The sequence below is a fragment of the Loxodonta africana genome, chromosome 8 (assembly GCF_030014295.1).
Source record: "Loxodonta africana isolate mLoxAfr1 chromosome 8, mLoxAfr1.hap2, whole genome shotgun sequence".
NCBI classification, from domain to species: Eukaryota; Metazoa; Chordata; class Mammalia; order Proboscidea; family Elephantidae; genus Loxodonta; species Loxodonta africana.
This window is the reverse complement of record NC_087349.1, coordinates 74,601,342-74,623,557: the sequence shown is the minus strand read 5'-3', so window position 1 is coordinate 74,623,557 and position 22,216 is coordinate 74,601,342. Positions and strand designations below refer to the sequence as shown.

The 22,216-nt window shown below is 37.3% G+C and overlaps 1 protein-coding gene across 1 annotated transcript in view; it reads left to right on the top strand.

The window, feature by feature from the left end:
* The window catches only part of LOC135232241 (diacylglycerol kinase beta-like), a 166,500-nt gene extending 146,357 nt beyond the window's left edge, over window positions 1-20,143 (top strand). Inside the window, exon 3 of the mRNA XM_064290030.1 lies at window positions 19,700-20,143. Coding sequence (XP_064146100.1) covers window positions 19,700-19,824 — 125 coding nt within the window. The 3' untranslated portion in view covers window positions 19,825-20,143. The remainder of the gene's footprint in view (window positions 1-19,699) is intronic.
* The last annotated feature ends 2,073 nt before the right edge of the window (window positions 20,144-22,216 follow it).

Genomic DNA, 22,216 nt, shown 5'->3' with positions numbered 1-22,216 from the left:
GAAAGGCCAGGCAGGCTTATTGCTCATTATAAAGATCCAGGTTCCCTAATCTTAGGGTTCCTTTTCTATAACACATAACACGCCATGTGCAGATATCACCAGGACTTCCTTGTTTCACCCTATGGGAATTGTGACACAATTGCTGATACCCTGGCTATTGCTATTGCTGTGAGTAATAAAGTCCTTGGTCTCTGACCAAAGAGTCTCAAGTCTTCTGCTAGCCTCCATGGAACTGTGGAGGCTAATATGTTAGCTTGCAAGAAAGAATATCTCACATACTTCATGATGGCTGGGATACATTTCCTTAATATGAATCTAAACTTTTTTTAATATAATTTTATTCATTTTGTTGTTGAGAATATACACAGCAAAACCTACACCAATTCAACAGTTTCTACGTATACCATTTAGTGACATTTATTACATACGTTCTTCCAGTTGTGTAACCGTTCTCGCCCTCCTTTTCTGAGTTATTCCTCCCACATTGACATAAATTCACTGCCCCCTAAGGATCCTATCTAAACTTTTGAGCTGCTGTTGTCAATTTGATCCCAAATAGGTAGTTCATAAAAAAAGGATAATGCTCGACGCCGACATTTTTATTACTAGTTATAAGCTAAACTATGGTTTTAAGAAGACTTCAGGGAATATTTTTGGTTTAAAGTTTAAAGATTATCTCAGGGCAATAATTTCAGCAGTTCATCCAACCTCCATGCCTCCAGGAAGCCTGGAGTCCATGAGAATTTGAAATTGGGTTCTTCATTTTCTTTCTTTAAATCAGGATTCTTCTATGGAATCCCTGATCAAAATGTTCAGTAATTGCAGACTGGCACCCTACAGTTCTTCTGGTCTCAAAGCAAAGGTACCAGTTGTTCACGGAGGCAGTTAGCCACCCATTCCATATCCTCCTTCTTTTCCTGGCTCTTTTCTTCCTTTCTTGTTCCAGGTAAATAAAGATCAATTGTTGTCCCTTGAAAGGCCACATGCAAGCTTTTAAAACCCCAGGCACTACACATCAAACTAGGAGGTAGAACAGAAGCACTAAACATATTATTAGGCCAATTAGCTCAGATATCCCATGAAACCATGACTCTAACCTTCCAAACCGAGAAACCAAATCCCATGAGATTTTCGGTTGTCCTTAAGCAGCTTCAGTAGCTACTTTATTTTTTTTTTGGTAAGTTTATCTACCACACAACTTTTGCCAGTTCAAATTTCACAGGTGTACAACTTCTTGACAGCAATTACAATAATCAGCTGTGCAACCCTACCCTTGATCAGCACAATATTTCCATGACCCTTAAAGTCCCCTTCCCCCCTCCCTCCTGACCATGGTAAACACTAATAAACATTGTTGTCTATACATTTGCCTTTTCTTCTCTTTTTATGTAAGTGAGGTCATATAATATTTGTCCTTTTGTAATTGACTTATTTTACTCAGTATAATTTCTTCCAGCTCCATGCATATTGTAGCATGTATCACGACTTCATTTCTCCTACTGGATGAGCAGTATTCCGCTGCATGTGTGTACCACATTTTGTTTATCCATTCGTCTGCTGATGGGCCTTTAGGTAGTTTCCACCTTTTAGCTATTGTGAAGAGTGCTGCCGTGAACATGGATGTACAAGACTGCATTTGAGTCTGTGCATTCTAGTCTTTTGAGTATCGTATTTTACACAAATGATGTGTGCTGTCTGTGTTTGCTGGCCACAGCCTTCCCCCGTGATGTATTTTCATAAATGTGCTATGCTAATTCTTTTAAAAGCAACAAGTGGAAGAGGATTGGCATGGTAGCACTTGTGAGGGTGCCTCTCAGGAGAGGGCATGGCCGTCAAATAAACACAAAGGACACATGTTATTTGTGTAAAATATGGCATATGCATAGGAGTAGAATTACTAGTTCTATTTTTAGTTTTTTAATGAACTTCCACACTATTTTTCACAATGGCTATACCATTTTGCATTCCTACCAGCACTGGATAAGTGTTCCAATTTCCCCATATCCTAACCAACATTTATTATTTTGTTCTTGTTTTTCATTTTTAATCTTAATCATTCTAGTGGGACTGAAATGGTATCTCATTGGGATTCTGATTTGCATTTCTCTAATGGCTCATGATGCTGAGCATCTTTCATGTGTTTGGTGGCCATTTGAATGCCGTCTTTTGTGAACTGTCTATTCAAGTCCCTTGCCCATTTTATGATTGGGTTATTTGCCCAATTGTTACTAAGTTGTCTGAGTTTTATATATATATATTGGTTATTAGATTTTTGCCAGATAACTGGTTTCTAAAAATATTCCCCCAGTTGGTAGCTTATCTTTTCACTTATTTGGTAGTTTTTTGATGAAGAAAAGTTTTTAATTTTTATGAGGTCCCACCTATTCATTTCATACTTTACTGTTCATGATTTTGTTATTATATTAAATAATCAATTGTTGAAAGCTATGCCTGAGAGCATTGCCCCTGCTTTTTCTTCTAAGAATTTTTGGTTTTAGTTTGAACATTTAGTTCCTGAATCCATTTTGAATTTGTTTTTGTGTATAGCGTGAGGCATGGATCCTGTCTCATTTTTCCGCATGTGGAAATCCAATTTTTCCCACACCATTTTCTGAAGAGACTCTTCTTTCCCATCAAACGGACTTAGCACTCTTGTCAAAAATCTATGGGTTTATTCCTGGACTATCAATTCTATTCCATTGGTCTATGTGTCTATCGTTATACCAGTCTCAGGCTGTTTTGATTACTTAGCTGTACAATATGTTTTAAAATCAGGAAATGTGAATCTCCTACTTTGTTCTTCTCTTTCAACATTGCTTTAGCTATTTGGAGTCTCTTGCCATTCCGTATAAAATTGAGGATTTGTTTTTCTATTTTTGTACAGAAGGTGGTTGAAATTTTGATTGTATCTACAGATTGCTTTGAGTAGTGTTGACATCTTAACAATATTAAATCATCCAGTCCATGAACATGGAACATCTTTCCATTTATTTAAGTCTTCTTTAATCTCTTTCAGAAGTGTATCGTAGTTTTCACTGTGTAAGTCCTCCCTGTCCCTGTTAGATTTATTACTAGGTTTTTTGTTCTCTTAGATGCTATTGTAAGTGGAATTATTTCCTTAATTTCCCTCTCAGATTTCTCATTCTGATGTACAGAATTCCAGCCAATTTTTGTTTGTTGACCTTATACTCTGCAACTTTCCTAAGTTCCTCTGTTAGATATAGAAGTTTTCTTGTGGACTTTCTGAGATTTTCTGAATACAGGATCATATCATCTGTGAATAGAGATGATTTTACTTCTTTTCCAATCTGTATGCCTTTTATTTATTTATTTTCTTGTCTTATTTCTCTAGCTAGGACTTCTAATACAATTTTGAATAGAAGTGTTGACAGCGGATGCCCTTGACTTGTTCGTTGTTTCAAGGGAAAAGCTCTCAGTCTTACTGTTGGCTTTCAATATATGTCTTAAATCATGTTAAGGAATTTCCTTTCTATTCCAACCTTCTTTAGGATTTTCATCAAGAAAGAGTGTTGAATTTTATCAAATACTTTCTCTGCATCCATAAAGATTATCGTATGGTTCTTTTCCTTTGTTCTATTGATGTGGTGTATTACGGTGATTAATTTTCTAATGTTGAACCTATATTCCTTGAATAAATCTCACTTGGTCATGGTCTATGACTATTTTAATATACTATTGGATTCTGTTCCCTAGTATTTTGTTGAGGGTTTTTACATCTATGTTTATAGGAGATATTGGCCTGTATTTTTCTTTTCTCACAGTGCTTTTATCTTGTTTATGTATTAGGGTTATGTTTGATTCATAGAATGAATTAGGAAGTATTCCTTCCTTCTCTATCTTTTGGAAGAGTTTAAACAGTATTGGTATCAATTCTTCTCTAAATGTTTTGTAGAATTCCCCAGTGAAGCCGTCTGTTTGGGGACTTTTTGTTGTTGTTTCTGGGAGGTTTTTGATCACTGATTCAATTTCTCCACTTATGGGTCTGTTGAGACTTTCTGTTTCTATTTCCTTTTGAGTCAGTTTGGGTAGGTTGTGTGCATCAAAAAATTTGTTCGCTTCGTCTAGGTTATCCCGTTTGTTGCTGTACAGTATCATAATTCTTTTTATTTCTATTGGGCCAATTGTGATGTCTCTTATTTTTGTTTTTTACATCTCTTCTCTTTTTTCTTTGTCAGGCTAGCTAAAGGTTTGCCAATTTTATTGGTCTTTTCAAACAACCAACTTCTGTTTTTATTGATTCTTTCTATAGGTTTTCTGTTTTCAATTTTGTTTCTGCTCTGACCTTTGTTATTTCCTTTCTTCTGTTATGTTTAAGCTTAGTTTTCTGTCCTCTTCTTGGAGTTGTCTAGTTAGGCTATGAATTTGAGATATTTCTCCTTTTTTCACATCGACATTTATTGATATGTTTCCCTCTGAGTACTGTCTTTGCTGCATTCCATAATTTTGGTATGTTGTGGTTTCATTTTCATTTGACTTTAAGAATTTGACTGTTTTAATTTCTTCCTTGTCCAATTGGTAATTTAATAGTGTATTGTCTAATTCCGTATGTTTTTGTATTTTCCAGGTTTTTTTTTTTCTGTTACTGATTTGTAGCATCTCTCCATTGCCATCAGTGAAAACACATTGAATTATTTCAATCTTTTAAAATTTATCAAGACTTGCTTTGTAAACCACAGACACAAGGAAAATATTAGTCCAAAGGACTAATAGACCACATGAACCACAACCTCCACCACCCTAAGCCCAGAAGAAATAGATGGTGCTCCTCTACCACCAACGACAGCTGTGACAGGAATCACAATAGAGGGTCCCAAGCAGAATGGGAGAAAAATGTAGAACAAAATTCAAATTCACAAAAAAAGACCAGACTTACTAATCTGATGGTGACTGGAGGAACCCTCAAGACTGGCCCTTGGACACCCTGCTAACTCAGAACTGAAGTCATTTCCAAAGTCCACCTTTCAGCCAAAGATTAGACAGGCTCATAAAACAATAACACAGGTGAGGAATGTGTTTCTTAGTTCAATCAAGTATAAAAGATCAAATGGGCAACAACTGCCCAAAAGTAAAAGTGAGAAGGCAGGAAGGGACAGGAAAACTAGATGAATAGACACTGAGAACCCAGGGTAGAAAAGGAAACAGGAAGAGTGCTGACACATTGAGGGGATTGCAATTAATGTCACAAAATAATTTGTGTATAAAATTATTGAATGAAAAACTAATTTGTGCTGTGAACTTTCACCTAAAACACAATAAAATTAAAAAATAAAAAAAAGACTTGCTTTGTGATCTGAAATGTGATCTGTCCTGGAGAATGATCTATGTGCTTTGGAGTAGAACGTACATTATGCTGTTTTTGGCTGGAGTGTTCTCCGTATGTTTGTTAAGTCTAGTTAGTTTATAATGTCATTCAGGTCCCGTTTCCTTGTTGATCTTCTTACTAGATGTTCTGTCCAATGTTGAGAGTGACGTATTGAAGTCTCCAGCTATTACTGTAGCACTATGTATTTCTCCCTTCAATTATTTCAGTGGTTGCTTTGTATATTTAGATGCTCTGGTGTTTGGTCTATATGTATTTATGATTGTTAAATCTTGATTCATTGACCCTTTTATCACTATATAGTGTCCATCTTTATCTCTTCTAACTTGTCTTAAAGTCTACTTTGTCTGATATTAATATTGTCTCCCCAGCTCTCTTTTTGTTATTATTTGCATGGAATGTTTTTTTTCCTTCCTTTCACTTTCAACCTTTTATGTCTTTGGTTTAAAGTGTGTCTTATAAACAGCATATAGTTGTATCATGTTTTTTGTTCCTTTTGTTTTATACATTCTGCTACTCTCTGCCTTTTTATTGGAGCATTTAGTCCATTTACCTTCACTGTGGTTTCTGATAAGAAGTGACTTACTTCTGCCAGTTTGTTATTTATTTTTTCTGCATCTTAAGCCTTCTTTATCTTTGTCCTTAACTACTGCTTGCTTTTATATTTTGTTGGTTTATTGTAGTGAGTCTTTTTGGTTTCCTTCTCCTTTCCTTTTGTGTATGTTCTCTCTCTCTATGTGTCTGTATACATATATATAAGTGGTTTTAAAAAAAAAATGAGTATTACATTTAAGAGTTTGTATTTATAACATTTAAGGTAAGTTGATACCGTCATAACTTCAGTAACATACAAGAAATTTTATATCTATACTATTCCTTCCCCCCTTTGTTATTGTTGTCTGTAATTACATCTTTATATTTCGTGTGCCCTGCAACATACTTTTATCCTTGCTTTTTATATATTTGTTATAAAGAGACAAGAAGGACAAAACACTTAGAATTATCAAGCATGAATACCTTATTACTAGCCCTAATACTTGACCATGCATTTCCTTTTATTAGGGATCTTTCTTTTTATGTATAGCTTTGAATTATTTTCTAGTGTCTTTCCCCCTCTATCTACAGAACTCCCATTAATATTTTTTGTAGGCTGTTGGATGTGAACTCTCTCAACTTCTGTTTATCTGGGAGTGTTTTAATTTCACCCTCGTTCTTGAAGGATAGTTTTGCCAGGTGTAGAATTCTTGGTTGACATTTTTTTTTTCTTTCTTTCAGCACTTTATCATTCCATTGCCTTCTGGCCTCCAACGTTTCTGAGGAGAAATTAGCATCTAATCTTACAAGGGATGTTTTATGTGCCTGTTTGCTTCTCTCTCACTGCTTTCAGAATTCTCTCTTTATCTTTACTTTTTCCAAACCTAACTATAATGTGTCTTGGTGTAGATCTTTTTGGGTTTCTCTTGGTTAAGGTTCTTTGAGCTTCTTGGATTTGTAGATTCATGCCCTTCATTAGATTGGGGAAATTATCTGTCATTATTTCTTCAAATATTCTTTCTGTTCCTTTCTCTTTCATCTCCTTCTGGAATTCCCGTGATGCATATATTAGGTCTTCTGTTGTTTTCTCATAATTCCATTGAACTGTGCTCAGCGTACTTGAGCCTTCGTTCTTGTTGCACTTCAGTGTCTGTAATTTTAATTACCTTATCCTTCAATTTGCTGATTCTTTCTTCTGCCTGATTAAATCTGTTGCTAAATCCTTCTAGTGTGTTTTTTATTTCAGTTTTTGTCCCTTTAAGTTGCAATATCTCATTTTTTTTAGATCCTCATTGTTTTGTTCATTATTTTCCTTATTTCTTTTATCTCTTTGTCTGTTTTCCTAGTTTTTTAAATTATATTTAGTGTTGTTGTATAAAATTCTTTCTTTTTTCATAATGCAGTCATCCCTTTGTCATGTTTATTTGAGTGTGCTATTATTTTTTTGTGTGCCTTTTGATTTTTTGTTGGTGCATTGGAGTTTTTGAGAGTGTTAACTTTCTCAGTTTTCCCCAGTATTTGGTGTTTTTGGCCATGCTACTTTCTGCAAAATACTCTTTGCTTGCCATTTCCTCTCCCTCTCTGTGATAGCTCCTTCTCCTTCTCTGGTTTAATTAGGATTCAAAAGTTCCAGATCTCAGTTTTCAACTTTCACTCAGGTGAGATAGCATGTAATAATCAATCTGCCACCAGAGGACACAGTCCTCTCCCTCTCTCTCTCTCTCATTCTCTGGTTAATACTTTCTTCCCTTCTCTGTTTCTCCAGCTGTGTTTTTAGTCAAAAAATCCACACCCAGTTCGCCCCCTTCGGGGCCAGGTGTTGCCTTCCTGTTCTGCACAAGGCTGCCTTCCCTATCTGTGGGGGCAACTTATATGTGAGCTGGCATTCAGAGGAAATGCAGGAGAAGGAGGTGTTGGCACTTCCCAGAAGGACCTCCAAGAAATCTGTGTTGTTGGTTTCAGATCCCAATAGTCCCATGGTGGTTGGGGAGCAGTTTCCACTTAGGTGACCCACCTCCGGACTCCACTGTAGGAAACCTTCTGTGGGAGTTCATATCGGTCCAGCATCTGACAGTTACCAACTGGGGGAGGGGTTTTCACACTCTGAATGGACCCCTGCCTTGTTGCTATCAGAGAGCCCCCTGCCCATCCTGTAGTATGTTGGCTGTGGGTGTAGCTTCCACTAATGATGTCTGCTACCTAGCACACAGCAGCTTCAGTCAGCAGTCCTCAGTGCCAGCTGGAAGTGGAAGTAGACAGACTCAAACTGATCCCCGGGGAGGTCTGTCCTGTTGGTTTCAGATGCCTGAGCTATGGGATTAACAGAGACACAGGTAAAGTGCTGACTCTGGGAACAGACTCCACTGCAGAAGCCTTCTGTAGCAATTCATAGCTGGCTTGCAGGTCACAGTGTCCTGGTGGAGGGGTTGTCACACTCCAAATGGACCCCCAGGAAGGTCTGCCTTATTGCTATCAGAGTCTGCCCACCCCTTAGTATGTTGGCTGTGGGTGTAGCCTCCACTAAAGATGCCTGCTTCCTAGCACACAGCAACCTCAGTCAGCAGTCCTCACCGATTGACAAAAAGGGGGAGCAGACACACCTGACCTGACTCCCCGAGAGGTCTGTCCTGTTGTTTTCAGAGGCCCGAGCTATAGGATGTGCAGACAGGCAGGCAGTGTTGACTATGAGAGCAGACTCCACTGCACAGGCCCTCTGTAGCAATTCACAGCAGGCTTGCGGCCAACAGTGGCCAGTAGGGGAGGTGCTGCCACACTCCAAATGGACCCCAGGGTAAGTCTGCCTTGTTGATTTTAGAGCAGAAACTTGGAATTCTGTCCCTTTGCACAAGCAGGGGCTATGGTGGTAGGGAAGCAGGCTCCTTTTCTGTGGTCACTCCCCCAGACCACAGCAGTTGGTGGTCCGCATGGCTAGGGGGTGAGGCAGGGATGGTGGGAGAAGCAATTTTTCCACTGTGTGCCACTTGTTGATTGGTTGCCTATTTGTAGTTTCCTGCTGCTTTTCTCTGCTCCCTAGTTCAGTCTCTCAAAGCCAGGCACCATTTCCTTGTTGTATTTCTTGTTGTGTTTGTGGGAGAGGGTCAGAACAATGATCTGTTTATGCTGCCATCTTCCAGCATCTCTGAATCTAAACTTTTTCACCACCCTATGTGCTTTCAGCGTCCATCTAACCTAGATCTTCTCTCTAGACCCCTACTTTCTAATTCTTTCTCACTGTCCTCATTCCCTGACTTCAAAAATTCCTTCTTTTTGTCAAAGATCCATGCAGAACAGATTCTTTTCACTTGCAAATCAAATTGACCTGTCTTTATTAATCCATTTACTCCCAAATGCTAGTTTAAATTTTCTGTTGAGCCTAAGTGGAAAAAGGAAAGAACTGAGTATATGTGGTGCTCAGCTCTGAGACTCAACTAAATAACTCAATTCTTTGACCCTATCCCCACTCACTTTGAGGCAAAAGATGAATGTATCAGTCCAAAATAAGTCCCTAGACTCATTTTCTTGAACAGATTGGTCTATTTCACAGCCAGTGACCTTAGTTAGGTGGCCTACATCAGAGAGAAGCTGTGATTCCATTCGTAGCATTTGCTCACTAATACCTATCTCTTCACTGGATGGATGTCTGTGAGTTGGTCAAACAAAAACCACTAGTAGATATTCTTTGAAATGTGTATCTCAGTTTTAAAATTGCTATTTAAGGAACAGACCTTTCTAACAATATTTTTCCAGTGAAGTTGATATTCTACATATTTACCTAAGAGAAACAAAAGTAATAGGGATTTTCTGCATGTGGGCTTTAAACTATCTGTTAAAAGTGGCGATCAGTCCAAGCACATTAAAATTCTATTTTCCTTTACAAGTGTTTGCTGCAGATGACCCCCACTGATCTTAAATATATTTCTGTATCTGTAACTGAATAGAGGTTTTCCGTACAGCATGTTCTAATGGCACTCTGGCCTTTAGCCAAAAAGGCACTGAATAAGGCTATTTTTAAAATACAGAAACTGGGAACAGCTGCAGCAATCAAATTTGATAAAAACAGAGAGGAACTTTGCTTTTTTTTATGGTTTGTCCAAGTTTAGCCTTCTTTCATAGAACTGCTTTTGTTCTGTTGTATGGAGGACTACAAGACCAGTACAGTGAAGCCCTTTTAAAAAAACAACTTTTAAAGAGTCCAGCTAAATAAAATTTTTTTTTCTTTGCACCAAGAGTATCAATGCAATAGTATTTTAAACTGTTAAAAGGATACATCTCTTATAAGAGGAGGTAAGGGAAGAATGAGTTGCATTAGCAAAGTTTGTACTATAAAAGACATTTTGGCTTCCCCTACTTCCAAAGCAACTCTTTAAAAACAGAGGTAAAGCCTTTAGTTTCACAGTGGGGGAAATCTGGAAGTTTGCACTTGAACTTCCCTTATATTCTCAAGTGTTGTTAGGGAGCAGGGTACTTTGAATGTCTCATTTTTACTTTCTACATTCCTGTTAGTCATGTTTCTGTATTTTCTAAAAGCTAGATTAGTATCAATGCAGTGTTTTTGTAAAAATAAATTGACATGCTTTTAAAGTATAAAGGACAAGTTTTCCACAGAGATCTTTTGTACTTGTATGAACCCCCTCAACATGTCTATACACAAGGGCTTATTCTCTATTTTTTTTAATTCAAGTTCTTTGGAAACTTGTCAGTAGATGATTAATGAGTCATAAGGTGCATAAATACCAAAAATCTCATATACATTAATAATTTGCGAGTTCTCTCTCCTACCTGATTTCATGTGTGGAATGGATTTGTCTGCTAACTTCATAATTGGCACGACAAAGGATATTGTATTTCTTGTAAGTATTTACAAATGGGGTTAATCTGAAAACCTTTCCAAATAAAACTATTTATGTCAACATTAATTCAATTTGGTAATCCAAGACAGTAATATAATTTTTTTTTTTTGGTACCCATGAAGTCATGAAATAAAATTATCTTTTTGCATAAAAGAGAAATTAAAAGAAAGAATATACACAAAATTGAAGAACTCAGGTGTATGGTAAGCAATGCTAACTCCCTGACAGAAAGCCCATTAGATTTGATGGTCCATCTGTCCACAATCTGTTACAAGCTATATTAAAATGAAAACCCAAATTAAGCAGAATCTTCCATGACTCTAATAATTCTTTCCCAGAGGCATTGATGAGTCAAGAACTGTTCATCTTTAAACTGTGAGGCAATGATGCTATCAAGTGTGTTGTTAGGGCTTGAGACCGTAACAGTTCCTGTCTCAGTTCATGAGAGGAGACTGCTCAGTCGTGCGTAACAGCAAAACTTCTTAAACATGTGCACTGTTCTAGGCAGAAACTATGACATTCCTGTTGTGCAGTGCCATGAAGTTAGCAGATTTTCAAGGGTTCTCTAGCAAGACACTAGATTTCAGGATATAATCTTATATTTTATCCACCAAAAAATTACAAATGAAGGTTGTTGGGATTTAATTCTGTGTACTCATATAGCCTCTTCTGTCTGAAGACAAACCACCAGAGGAGGGAGATTTACCTTTAACCAGCAGAGTTGTTATGTAAATGGTCTGAGAAAGTGCAATAACCTCAAATAGGATAGAGCCTGTCAATGTCTTGCTAGGAGTGTAATATTTATATATAACACCAAGATAAAATGGATCTCAAAACCAGCTCCATTATACATGAAAATTTTTGATGTAATTCGCTCTTCTACATCGTTATGCTTTGTCCTTATTTTACTTTTCGGTATTAAGTTTATAAGTGAGTTTCAAATGTATTGCCATATTCTGAACATTTCATCATTTTTCACATTTCTTTGAAAGTAAAATAAACCATTAAAATATCTCATTATATTCTATAGCATACTTTAGGAAAATAAATTATTTTAGTAGTGCTTCCAGAAATTTAATGTAAAGACTACAGAAAACCCAAACCTGTTGCCCTCGAGTGGATTCTGACTCATAGCGACCATATAAGACAGAGTAGAACTGCTCCATAGGGTTTCCAAGGAGCGGCTGGTAGATTCGAATTGCCGACCTTTTGGTTAGCAGCCAAACTCTTAACCACTGTACCACCAGATGTAAAGTAATATTGGCACTGTATCCTACAAAATTGGATTTTCTTTTTTTAATTGCTGGGACTGATTAATTCTTAGGAGAAAAAGCGTCGGGCCTCTGTCTCCCTGGTAACTTTATCCCCTTAGCAGGCATGAGTGTTAGGACACAGGGTGCCCCTCCAAAAGCTATTCAGAATTTGCTGACATCAGCCTTCCTTCATGAGCACTTGCTTTGTTTAGTGATGATGCAAATATGAGGAGGCACGTGAAGTAGCTTGGTTTATGGAAGAGGGCAGGGGAGGCATGGTGCTATGAAAACATTCCCACATGCACTAATGGCTCATTCACACAGAAAACAAGCAAGAGCCTTCAGTCCCTCCACAAAGCTTAATGAGAACAAACTGACTCAAGAACCCAGAAGCAGCAGTGTTCATATTCACTCTTAGCTTGTGCTCATAGTCTCTTCATTTACATTTACTGATAATAATATGTGTTGCCAGTTGCAGCAATGGATTGCTGTGGGGAATCTTTAAACTTGTTCTCTATGGGCCACATGAATGAAATGTTTATGATTTCTTGGGTTGTGTGTCCTGGGATGAAGATCACTTTTCAAGTATGCCATTACAAAGTGATTTGCAGGTCCTGGACTGCTTTGGGCGTGGTAGGGAGGTTGCTGACAATATGCCATACTTTGATGTCTGTTCCTTCTTTTCTTTGGATCCATTTAGAGAAGTTCAGAATTTTAGAATCAAAATACATAAAAGATCCTGAAAGATGATCCTAAAAGATGATGAAATTCATTTCTTAAAAGCCATTTTTAAAGTTAAGTGTGTGATTCCACCAATAAACATATAATATGTGTGAGTGTGTGTGTCCGAACACACACACACGCACACACACATACATAGTTGTTAGCTGCCATCTAGTTGGCCCCCACCTCATGGAGAACACATGGTGCAATGGGAGTTGACCATTGGAATCCATATGGATTTCATTGGCTGGATTTTCAAAAGTAGATCACCAGGCCTTACTTCCTAGTCTTCTTAGTCTGGAAGTTCTTCTGAAGCCTGTTCAGCATCAAAGCAACACACAAGCCTTCACTGACAGACTGGTGGTGGCTGCTCATGAACTGCATTCTGGAAATCAGATCGGACTCTTCCGTATGGGGGGTGAGAGTTCTACCACTGAACCACCACTGCCCCATATGTGGTGGTCCGGTAGTAGAATTCTCACCTTACACACAGAAGACCTGTGTGTATGTTTATTATTTCTGTGTATGTATCTTAACAACTCCTCATTTATCAGATTTCAAGAAATAATGTGATATTTTGCAATGTTGTTTTCCAAATAACTCCAGCTTATCTATTTATGTACCAGACTTTAATCTTTTTAGTTTCTATATTTTAACATTTTCAATGGAAATCTTTCTAGAAAGTATTTTTCATTTCCTGGTCTTTTTATAGAGATTCTTCAGAGCATAATTCACACATGACCTTGAGTAGTCACTATGAATGGGAGTTTTAATATTTTGTTTTAATGTGGTAATAACACTTAAAACTATTGAGAGGTAGGATTGTTAGTGGCACAATTTTGATGTGTTATATATCTTTGTAGTATTTTTTTTTTCTCTCTTTTCCATCACCGTTAACATCTAATTTGTTAGTTCTTACGATTGTGAGTAGGTACGGTAACATAGGTTTCAGAGTCCAGCATGCCTGGTTGGAAAACCAGATTTTCTATTATATGTGAGTCCTTGAACAAGTTACATAGTTTGCTCATCAATAAAATGAGAAGAATAATACCAGCCTGAAAGGACTCTTGGAAGTCTTAAATGGAAAAGTGCTTGTAAATCCCCTAGCAGCATGCTAGCATATAGTAGACAAGCAGGATACATCAGCCTTCCCCATTTTCTTTCTTCCTTGTTAGTACATCTACAATCATGTAATGTATTCCCTGAAGGTGCTAAGAGCCTGCTTTTATGCTTATATACATGTACTGTGAAGCACGCAGTCCATATCAATAAATTATTGCTTCAGTCCCTTCCACCCACGCCTTTTTCTAATTTGCATCTTATAATTTATGGAGGTCAGGGAAAACAGCTAATTATGTTTGTGAGAAGAACATCTAAGTTAAGAATCAATGGGCAATGGATGGACAAGTTGACAGAGACTATTAGAAGTAAAATTTATTCTTCCTAGTGTATTGATATTATATCTACCTTGGCTTTCTAAAATTTCTTTTTTTTTTTTCTGGATCCTTAGACTTGTTTCAAACAGTTGTTAGATTAAATGAAGCGTTACTGCAAAACACAAAATCTACGCTTAGAAGGTAGAACTCTCATTGTGCCAAAATAAGGGCATAATAGATAATGATATAATTAGCAATTTATGGTGATTTGCAAAATGCCGCTGCTGAGTCAATGAGCGTAGCACAGCACATGGTCTCCCACGGTGTTGCAGCCTGTTGCTGGACAGTGGGCACAAAGAGGTAGTCTCTGCCCCGTGCCGCCCTTCCCTCCCCCCACCTTCAGTACACACTACATTCTACCCACACAGTCTGTGTAAGGCATCCTCTCCTGTTCCCTCACATATGGCAGTATGAAACAATTACATAATGAAACATATTATCAGGGCATATCTGTCAAAAATGAAGAGACTAAGCTATGAATAAATATTACCCACTTATTAGCTATGCAGTTCCTGTGTTTTCTCATCTCTACTGTGCCCCTGACATTCTGATTTTACATTCATACCCCTGACTACTTGTGTAACAAAATAATGCAACACTAGCAATGCTTGGGAGAAGGTATACAAAATCAAAGGCAAATTAAACTCTAAAAGCAGGGTTTCTTATCATTTTGCCTTCTTTGGCAGTCTGATGAAATCTACTGACTTCTCAGAATAATGTTTTAAAATTCATAAAATAAAGCATAGAGTAACAAAGGAAACTAATTACAATGAAATGTTAAAATTTTGATTTAATAATATATGTGCTTTGTTAACAAATTAACTTTAAAAATCTTGCAGAGGGTCAACAATTATTAAAATTTCCAAGTCATAATGAGCATAAGTAGCATTTTGAAATATTGTGACAACTATAATGTGATCTGGAAATATTTGTGGTATCTACCAGTGACAAAATCACACATATTGCTTCTTCAACTGTGGTTTCTTGCCTAAATTTATCATAGAAGCAAGTGCTTAATTTCAATTAGATCTTAGTGAAAATAAAGATGATTTTTCCCCATTTAGATTTGCAGATTCTGTGTTAAGAAGTCTGCTCTAATGTGACCCAACACTATTTCATTGAGTTTCTTCCCTCTGAAGTACATCTCGTAGACTTTCTGTTTTAAATATGAAAATATCTAAACTGGCAAATTCTTTTGCCTCTGTTACCCCTATAGAGATATTTGGAAAGACATATGAACTTTTCCAGAAAAGTACCTTCTTTTCCCCTTCAAATATATATCTCATAACCAGGAAGTTTAACCAAGGCAATACCCTTATTGGAGAGACACACACACACCCCAATGTCAGGATTTCTCAGGGTAGGCAGATGACTCACAGGTAGAGCCAACTCCCAAATGGATAGCCAGTGTCTGGTTGCAATTTTTTCTTTCTAACTATAGGGTCACCACGAGCCAGAATCAACACAATGGCAGTGGATTTATCTATGACCCTACTTTTTCTCAAACTCAAGGAAAGCAGCCAGAACACCAATGGCCGAATGTAATGTTACACGTCAAGCTGCTGTCGTTTCATTTGTAATAAAATTATTTGGAAACATGGATATTTTGTGATTAATAGCAAATTGATTGTGACATACGTCACAGCTCATGAGTGTGCTGAGATTCCATGGTTGAGAACAGCTGTTCTATGCACGGATACACACGCTGCCGAACTAGTAGAAGGACGATGATGCCATTTAGTACTTTATAGGGGCAGAACTGAAGTGAAAACCTCAGTGGCCTGAGAGAGTTCAGCTTTCTCTTAAGCACAGGTTGGCAAACTTTTTCTCTAAAGGTTCACACAGTAATATTGTAGGTTCCGTGAGCCAGAAGGTCTCAGTCACGATTATTCAATGCTGCCATTGTAATACCAAACAGGCATGGACAATACAGAAACAAGTAAGCCTGGGTGAGCCCTAATACAGCTAAATTTATGGACACTGAAATTTGAATTTCATGTAATTTTCAGATGTCCCAAACTATTCTTCGTTTTATCTTCCTGAACTATTTAAAAATGTAAAAATCATTATTATCTTGCATGCCATACAAGGAAAAAAAAAAAGACCAAGAGTCAGATTTGGCTCCTGGGCCAACTCTGGGTGGTAGTTTGCTATTTTTTTTTACTCTTAAATATGAAATGAACAGTCAGGTAACAAACAAATTAAGTAAGTTAATCTGGTTGTTTATGACATTGGAGAAGAACTGCAGTGAATATAAATTTTAGCTAGAATGTGAGGAAGCCTGATGTTTAGAAACAAAGAATTCAAAATTATAAAGATAGAAACTACCTTTTGCTGAAATCAATCAGGACACTGATCTAAAAGGTAACATGTTGGAAGCATCAATTGTATACTGTAATTTTATACATATCATGCTAGATCAAAAAAATGTGAAAGTGTTATGAAAGCAACTTTATGCCACACGAATTCTGAGTTTCTTTTTGTTTTGTTTTTCCTGAACACTTTACTAGAAGGAACATGGTATATAGCTTTTCCAGAGTTTGTAAACATTCCACTATGCCTATACAATTCTTTGTGTTAGGAAGAGCATGAGTTGGGAAAGTCCAGGTCTTCTAAATCCATAACAACATCTTCATTACTCTTATTAACTGTAGAATTGACTTTGGGGGCATTTTTGCAGGGAGAAAAACAAAGACAAACTAAAAGAAAGAAGAAAATCAGAAGGAGGGTGGTAGACAGTAGCAATATGCTGTGGGTGTAGACAATTCTCTGTGATTCATGGGAAAGTTAAGGCTCACAGATTAGCTCTGTTGTGAGAAAGTGTTTCATTTCTTGTAGAATAGTTCCTATCAACCAGCCTCAGACAATTGCAAATCAGCAAGGAATTTCACATATTTAGAAATCAGGCAGTTCACAATATGTAATACTAAATGTGAGCTCCATTTCTCTGCTTGTTGTTGTTTTTGTTGTTGCTGTTTTATAAATATCACCAGGCACACATCTGGGGTTTTAGTGCTTGCCACAATGTAGTTCTCTGGTTGACATATATCTAAGAAATGAGTATATTAACACCCAGGCTATAGAGCCAAGCACATTTTAGTGCAGGCTACAGCTGAAAGAATATGTTTCCATTCCTTGTCCATCTGTTCTTGGCAACATAAATTTAAACTAGAAAGACAGAATAAGTTTTACAAGAAATAAATCTAAATAGGGTTTAATACAGTGATGTGAAAGCTCTAAGTTATTATGACTTGTTAACACTTGATTTTGTAGCTAGAAGGTAGTTTTTATTCAGGGTAATCTCTTAATGTAGCTATACTTTAAAGTTAAAAACATAGTAGCTTTTTATAGTTCACCTAAAAAAAATGTATGTCTTGGTCACACATTCTATTCTAAGGTCTTATATCAAATTTGAGAATGATCACGGGCCTAACAAACTTTGAAATTTCAAAGTGCTATTTGCCACACAACTGAACTACTCTGAAATTGAATCGTTGTATTTGAACTCCTGATAAAATGGATTCATTTGTGAGGAATGAAGGCTTTCCCTACAAAATGGATTCCACACAAACCACATTTGCTTGTTTTTCTATAATAGCTATGAGCAGCTATTATATAGTTTTCTCCTAAAATCATCACACCCTCTGCTCTCTACCTTCACCTCCAGGTTTTTTTGCTACTAATACAATTTTAAACTATTCATTTACATTTTAAAATACTTCGGAATACATGCGGATGTTAAAATAGTCAAGGACCACACTGGTGCGCCTAGACTGCTGCCTCCAAGTCAAGGGTCTGGGCATTCTGAGCTAAATCTGTAAAAACATGGGCTCTTGCTGTGTTGAGGGGCTGGACTCTGTGGAAATTTATTCACATGAGTACAACCCTCTGCTCTGGCTAAGTGAAATCCTTCAGGCTGGAAGGAGACCTTGGAGATCAAACAATCTCATCTCCCTTTCAATGTAACAAAATTTTCTATATTTTTTAAAAGTCTCTCTTTTTCACATGGGCTAATTTATCGAATATAGCATAGTGGTGATGAATCCAAGTGGCTGGGTTCAAATATTGGCTCTGTCACCTACTAGGTATGTGAATATGAATAAATCAGTTAACTTCTCTAATTTTCAGCTTCTCTAGGAGGGTGATAATAATTGTCTTAAGTTGGTTTCGAGGCTCAGCAAATGAGACAATACATAAAAAGCAACTAGTTCAGTTACATGCACTTAATAAACACTCAGCAAAAGTTTCCTATTACTATTAGACCCTTTCTACTCTCTTCTGTTAAAAAAAAAAAAAATGATTGCACTGTACTAATTACTTCTGCACACATTAGGTCGCCATGAGTCAGGATGACTTGATGGCAGCTCACAATAACAGCAACAAGCATATTCCTTAACATAAAACCTTTCAACATAATAGTATTGTTTCTTGAACTGCTGTACAAAGTTACCTATGACTGAGGACAAGTCACTCAACGGTTTAAGGCCCCAGTCTTCTTATATATAAAATGAGAAGTTTCAACTTGATGATCTCTAAGATCCCATGTTCCAGTAATTTAACAAAATCATGTTTGACAGCATATCCTCATACTTTATTTATAGTGTTAAAATGCATACTTGCTGCCAAACTGTCTGATGTGGGATGTATAAACGTTCCATATATACATGTGGAATAACATTAAGTTTGTGTTGATGTCAAAAACTACTGGTAGATTTTTTGGCATTATTTGGCTCGGAATCTGTTCTTCCCATTTTGTTTTAGAATAAGCTGACAGCAAATTGTTTTCTATAGAACCTCAAGGTTTAGTTAAACTGAGAGTTTCAGAAATAAGAACATCATTTCATTACTTCTGGTTTCTGAGACGGAGAAGCTTTCTTTTGTGGAGTGACTTTGTTTTTTTATCTCAAAACTATCTAATGACATTAAAATTGTGGACATACGCATACACAGTGTAACTAAGACAGGGAACAGAGGGCCCCCCAAATCTGCAAAATACAGGAAATGGGCCGGGGTAGAGAAACAAAGCCATTCCTCCGAACAATGGGGTAGGGTATCAGAAAATAGCCTGCAAACTTCTTTAAAGTTGTCTTTCAGAAGCAACAAGAAAACCAGCCCCAGGGACATGTGCAGAACATCCACCTGTGACTGCTGTGTGACCTCCCACCAGGGGCAGTGAGGGGCTACAGTAGCAGCCTAGAGACTGTGCAGGTGCAGAACCCCATAATAAGCCCTGCTACGAATCCCAGAGGCTTCTGGGACAGGAGCCATCTTGGAAAGCTGCTGCACCCGCACCGTAGTTAACATAACCCCTCCCTTGCCTGTGAAAAAACATGAATCTTTTCCCGCCCAAGAACTTTTAAAAACCCTGGCGGGTCTTTTGTTCTGAGAGACGGGGCAAGGGTTACTCCAGGCCCTTCTCATCTCCACTTGCAAGCCTCTTTAATAAAGGTTTGCTTGTGTGGAAAACTCTACATGCCTTACCTGCTCATTCTTGACCAGTGAGAGGCAAGAACCTTATTCGGTTCCGGTAACATAACCTACAAGGCATCTGCTTCCTTTCAGACCTGAGTGACCAGCTGTTGGAGGTGGTTGGCCTGGAAGGAGCCATGGAGATGGGGCAGATATACACTGGTCTAAAAAGTGCTGGACGGCGGCTGGCTCAATGCTCCTCTGTGGTCATCAGGTAGATTTTTCTTTATAACTGTGGAAGGGGTTTGACATGGCATAAGACAAATTAATTAAAAATTATGGAAGGCTCTGATTGTGACATGGGTCTTTTCTTGTACCTCAGATGATCAATAATTAATACTGACATATTCAAAAAGAATGGAAGTAGGAAAATTTTACAAATTACTGGTTAGCTATTACCTATGAGGTTCATTGGAATTCAGTTCTCCCTTGCTGGTTTCCACCGATGCAACAATTGTAATGGAAGCTCTGGTGGCATAGTGGATAAGTACTATGGCTGCTAACCAAAAGGTTGGCAGTTCAAATCCACCAGGCACTCCTGGGAAACTCCATGGAGCAGTTCTACTCTGTCCTATAGGGTCACTATGAGTCAGAAAAATTTCACCCCCTAAATTGATTCACAAGGTCCCTGGATGCTCTAAACAGTTTGTTCTCAACTACTGACCTAATGGTTGGTGGTTCAAACCCATGCAGCAATGGGTACAGAAGGAAGGCCTGGTGATCTGCCACTGTAAAGATTTCAGCCAAGAAAATCCTATATAGCAGTTCTGCTCTGTAACACATGGAGTTGCCAGTAGTCAAAATTGACTTGGCAGCAATGGGTTTGGTTGATTTGGCTAAACTGGTTCACACTCAGCTTAGTTCACTACAGCCCCAAAGTATCTACTGGGCAAATTACCCAATGATCATGGTTGAGGCACCATTAAATTATTTCATGGACTAATCTACAACATTGTTTATACAAAATTGGGTAACGGATAATTATAAAGTTAAATTATGTATGTGGTTTAAATTGAAGCCTTTTCAATATATATTTTCCAAAATTTCATCTATACAAAAAAAAGTTCTATTTTGACCCTAAAGTGAAACCAGGAATCATGCCACAGACTTGACATGAAGCTGACAGGGAGTTATTTATATGATGTATAAAAAAAAATAGATGCTGGAAAATCTGAGACAACAAACGTCTTTTCTCCAGTTTTGCAATATAGGGGCATGAAAACAAGGAGGCTCGTAGCTGTAGGAATTCTGATTGTGTTGTTAACCATATGCCCTGATATCTTTTAGGATATTCATTAATAATTGAGGTGAAGACCCTTTCAGAAGAGAGGCCTTTCAAGTCCAGCTATTACCAAATTTTCATTCTGTGATTTTATCATTGTCTATCATGCATACGATCTTTTGTATAAATTATTTACATTATATTAACAATGACATATTTTTCTCCAGGACTAGCAAATCTCTGCCAATGCAGATTGATGGGGAACCATGGATGCAGACCCCATGCACAGTGAGTACAGAGTAGTGGAACTGCTGTCACTTTCATTTTCACTTTCCAGATATCACATAGTCTTATAAATAAATAATCACAAGAGTGGACATACTTTCATCAAATAAATTTGAAATGATTCTTCCAGAGTATCTAATCTTTTTTACTTCACTTTTTTAGGACCTACCACCAAATCCTTTTTTTTTTTCTCTTGTATATATATGACATTCAGGTTTTAGGCATTATATGCCCTTAACAATGGTTTTGCTCCTTTCCAAAGTTGCATTAGCCTAAGGATAACCTTAGCTCCAATAACAAACTCTGTAGCTAAACAAAATACTCATAAAGTTTCTCTTAAACTTTCCTGTAATTATTTCATAACACCTTATGAGAAAATCATTTATGGGACCTTCAGACATAAGTTTTCTTGAATTGATTACTCATCTGTTCTTTTGTCTCCATTCAAGAATCTGAAGACGTTCTTTTCCATAGAAAAACTCTCCTTTTACTTCTTATCATAGTTGTTTTCCATATAATGAGATATTATTTGTTCAGTTAGGCATTTTGACCAAAACAAAAATAAGATTCTAATATCATTGCATACTGAATATTTTATTGGATGGCAAATACATGCCAGATACTGCTCTTGGCACAGGGAATAAAAGAGTAAACAAGATCAACATTATCACTGCCTTCAAGAAACTCACATTCTGATAATAAACCCATTGCCGTCGAGTCGATTCCAACTCATAGCGACCCTATAGGACAGAGTAGAACTGCCCCGTAGAGTTTCCAAGGAGCATCTGGTAATAGGCCTGGTAATAAGAGAAGGTAGCTGGACAGATAGACAGACAGTTACATAGGTAACAAATACAACTTCAGATTAGTAATGTTATGGAAAAATAAGATGAAATGATGAAGAGTAACTGCATGGAGTGAGAAGGATCATATTTTAGATAGGAAGATCTAGGACCCTCTTTAAAAAGGATATAGCCAAAAGCTCAGTGGGTTAAGAGAACAGTAGGAGGACAGCATGACCAAAGCTTTTTGAGTTAGGGGAGAGTGGTAAGAAGTGAAGTAGAAGAGTTAAACATGGGACAGATCATGCAGAACAAATGATG